The sequence below is a fragment of the Gavialis gangeticus genome, unplaced genomic scaffold (assembly GCF_001723915.1).
Source record: "Gavialis gangeticus isolate Ggan-Ray unplaced genomic scaffold, GavGan_comp1, whole genome shotgun sequence".
Classification (NCBI taxonomy): domain Eukaryota; kingdom Metazoa; phylum Chordata; order Crocodylia; family Gavialidae; genus Gavialis; species Gavialis gangeticus.
Window position 1 is genome coordinate 84,685,401 of NW_017729033.1, and position 3,306 is coordinate 84,688,706.

The 3,306-nt window shown below is 41.5% G+C and overlaps 1 protein-coding gene and 1 long non-coding RNA gene across 3 annotated transcripts in view; one reads left to right on the forward strand and one right to left on the reverse strand.

Moving 5' to 3' along the window:
* SORBS2 (sorbin and SH3 domain containing 2) overlaps window positions 1-3,306 on the forward strand; it is a 298,880-nt gene that overhangs the window by 244,096 nt on the left and 51,478 nt on the right. The window contains exon 19 of the mRNA XM_019525919.1: window positions 1,661-1,707. Within this exon, the coding sequence (XP_019381464.1) occupies window positions 1,661-1,707 (47 nt within the window). The remainder of the gene's footprint in view (window positions 1-1,660; window positions 1,708-3,306) is intronic.
* The window catches only part of LOC109303731, a 140,076-nt gene that overhangs the window by 8,390 nt on the left and 128,380 nt on the right, over window positions 1-3,306 (reverse strand). For both annotated transcript variants that reach the window (XR_002099200.1, XR_002099199.1), the window contains exon 3: window positions 1,423-1,489. This is a non-coding gene — a long non-coding RNA (uncharacterized LOC109303731). The remainder of the gene's footprint in view (window positions 1-1,422; window positions 1,490-3,306) is intronic.

Sequence of the window (3,306 nt, forward strand, 5' to 3'; positions counted from 1 at the left end):
CCGCAGTGTGGCTCGTGTGGGAGCCACTGGTCTGGTGACTCATCTAACACAAGCCCGCTAATCCAATGGCTTCCGCCACTGCTTCTGCTGCTCGTCTGGGAGGGCATGGGGTTGGCATGTGCATGGGCTGGGGCTCTTTCCAGTTGGGCAGGGCTGGGCTCACAGTGGGCAGCGGTGGTGCTGGGATGGGTAGGATGGTCCACCCCAAAATTCTTCAGAACAGCAGTTCCCGCACGAGCAGTGTGAGCTGCTTCCCTGCTCTCTGCACCCCACAGATGAGCCACCACTCAGTCCTGCACCCGCCCCGCCCCAGCTAAGCAGCACTTGTCCCAACCCCTTTCTCAGCCCCAGCCCCACTCCTCCCTCACCATGGGGGCTTTGATCTGCCCCCCCTGCCATGCCCCTTCCCTCTCCCCCCTTCCCTTCCACCACACCAGACTTACCAGCTGCACACATCTCTCCAAGCTGCCCAGCTGGTATCGGCGATCAGATCAGTTTTGGCCGACATGCCTCCTTAAAAATTGGCTATTGGTATCGGCCCCAAAAATTTCTATCGGTGTACCCCTAGTATCTACCTACCTCTCATCAGCATCATTTCATGCACAGAAGAATGAAAGTCCTTCAACCCAGAACTCCCCATCTACCTCCTACAGGGTTCTTATACTTTTTAATCATCAGTTCCTGATCACTATCAGAGACATGATGCTGGACTAAATGGGCTTTAGCTATAATTCATTATGTACTGAACATAATTCATGTTTTAAAAACATGGTAACCTGTGATATCAAAGGGCTAGTTTCAATCCTTACAGTCCTTTGCCCCTTGTATTTAGAAATAATGGTAATAGTTATGGGTGATTGGAGATGGAGTTAGAGAAATGTGTGAAAGGGATTATGTGATGTGATCACATGTGATAGCAGGGGACTGGACTCTATAATTCAGGGAGTCCATTTCAGTCCTATATCTCAGGAAAGAAATCAAAATAGTTAGGGAAATTAAGAATGCTTTCAAGTTCTTCAAACCATCATTTCTTCCATTTTCCAGAAAGCAGGATATCATTTTCAGTAGGAATTAGCAGAAGGGTGGCAAAGTACATGTATGTAGTACAGAGAAGGCATCCTGAATAAAATGAAAGGCCATAAAAAGTGTCAGAGGTTATAGAATCCTGATTAATAACATAGAATATACAATATTTGGGTTGCTGTTACCAGTCTTCTGGTTCACTTTCCAATTTTTAAAATAATTCTAATAGCTCCCATAGTTATATTAGTTTTGCATACACTTTGCTGATTGCACAGAGAGCACATCCTAATAGAGTGAGCAGTTTTGTTTGATTTTTGGTATATTGTTAAGTAAAAAAAGTCAACCTTTTTAGAGATATGGGTTTAAAAAGTTAAGCTCATAAAATCTATTTGTACTTACCTATATGGTCTGGTTTTCAGAAGTCCAGAACTTTTGACAAGCTTCATTTGCTTTTGCTCAGCATCCACTATTTAGAAAATGAAAAAACTTATTTAAGTGCCTAGATATGGACTTGGTAGAAAAATCACTTTAGACATCTCTTTTTTATAAATAATTTTTCAAATTTTGCAGCCTAAACATTATTTTTGCAATGTGATATTATCACATGTAGGTATTAATCACTTTACCTGCTTTTCAGAAACTGCCAGCTAGAGCTGTATATGACTTTAAGGCTCAGACCTCTAAGTAAGTATTAAAGTTCTGTTATTCTTTATTAATTATTTGTAAAATTGAGGAGCAGTCTTTTAAGAGTTCTCTCAAATAACTACCATTATCACCAATTTTCTAGCCTTGCAGAAGGTGAGACAATGGAAATAGTACATTTCTCTTGAGAGATCTGAACAAAGGGGCTGCATAGAACTCTGTTCTGTTTTAAGAACCTGAATTAATGTGCTAAGAAACTATTTTATTTTTTAAAACTCTTGAATGTTTAAATACTCAGTAATATCTCTTGAAAGGTAGGGACGTCCGTACATTCTTACCTTCCTGAGTACAGGTTCCAGAGCCCACCTCTTTTCTGTCACCTCTGTCATTCTTTAAAATCCACAGTATTTAACCCAGGTTTTTCTCATTAATGAAGATCTTGAATTGTGTCAGTTAAACAGCATTATCCATGGACAAGTTCAGTCTCAAGCTGAAGGACTATTTGAATGTACAGGAAGTTAGAAAACACAGATCTTGGGAAAATACATGGAGGAGATGAAAGAAAAAACATAGGCCAAGATTTTCAATATTGGATACCTCAGTTTTTGGTGCCCGTATACAAGTAATTTAACTACCTGATTCTCCTGAAAATGCTGCCAATCTGGACACCAAAAACTGAAGGAACCAAAATTACTGGTCACTTGTGCAAACCTTCATCAATGTATTTAAAGTTGGGTATTTTTCCAAGTAGTGTGCAGAACCAGAAACAGGTCAGAATTTAAAAATAATACACTGGGCTGAATTACGATCTCAGTTATATTCATACAACCATACTAAAACCAATGGGCTTATGTGGGTACATTTAAAGAATACAAACAAAAGTGGCAGAGAAAGGAAAATAATTTTCATCAAATGTATTTGCATAAAAATAACTGGGATAAAAGACTATTCAAAATGTGCACCAACAGTGCTTTATGCTAAAACAATGATGTCATAAACCCATAGGGCATCATAAAGTAAATTCAAAGGATTATTGTACACATCTATATTAATAATTTATATAAATACAGAATTGGTGTACACTGAAGATGTTTTTCTTCATGTATAATAAATTGATTATATATTAGGGCTGTGCGAAACTTTACTCGCTGATTCGATTTGGCAGAGATTCGGTGACCGAATCCGAATGGAGACCCTTTAATCTCTCCAAATTGAATTGGAACCCTTCAAATCAATTTAGAGAGATTTGACGATTTGGGCGTAGAAACAGCTTTAAACATTTTTTCTACATACCTCAAGGTACCAAGCGGCTCATGAATGCTGAGATGATGGGGCAGATGAAGCATCCCATGGGAGCACAGGGGGGCCTCCACATACTTAGCAGCAGACCCAGAAGTGGACCAGAATTACTTTTGGTCCAGTTTTGGGTCTGGTGGGGAGTGCAAGGGGGCCCTCCCCCACCCACTGGCTCGATGACTGGTGTCTCCTGGGTCGCCCCGTGGCCAACCACCAAGCCAGAGGAGCATGTCCCCGCCCCTCCCCCCCACGCACACTCCCTGGCAGACTTCTGGTCCACTTCTGGGTCTGCCATCAAGCTTGCGGGGGGGAGGGGGCGGGGGAGACATGCTCCTGTGAGACGCT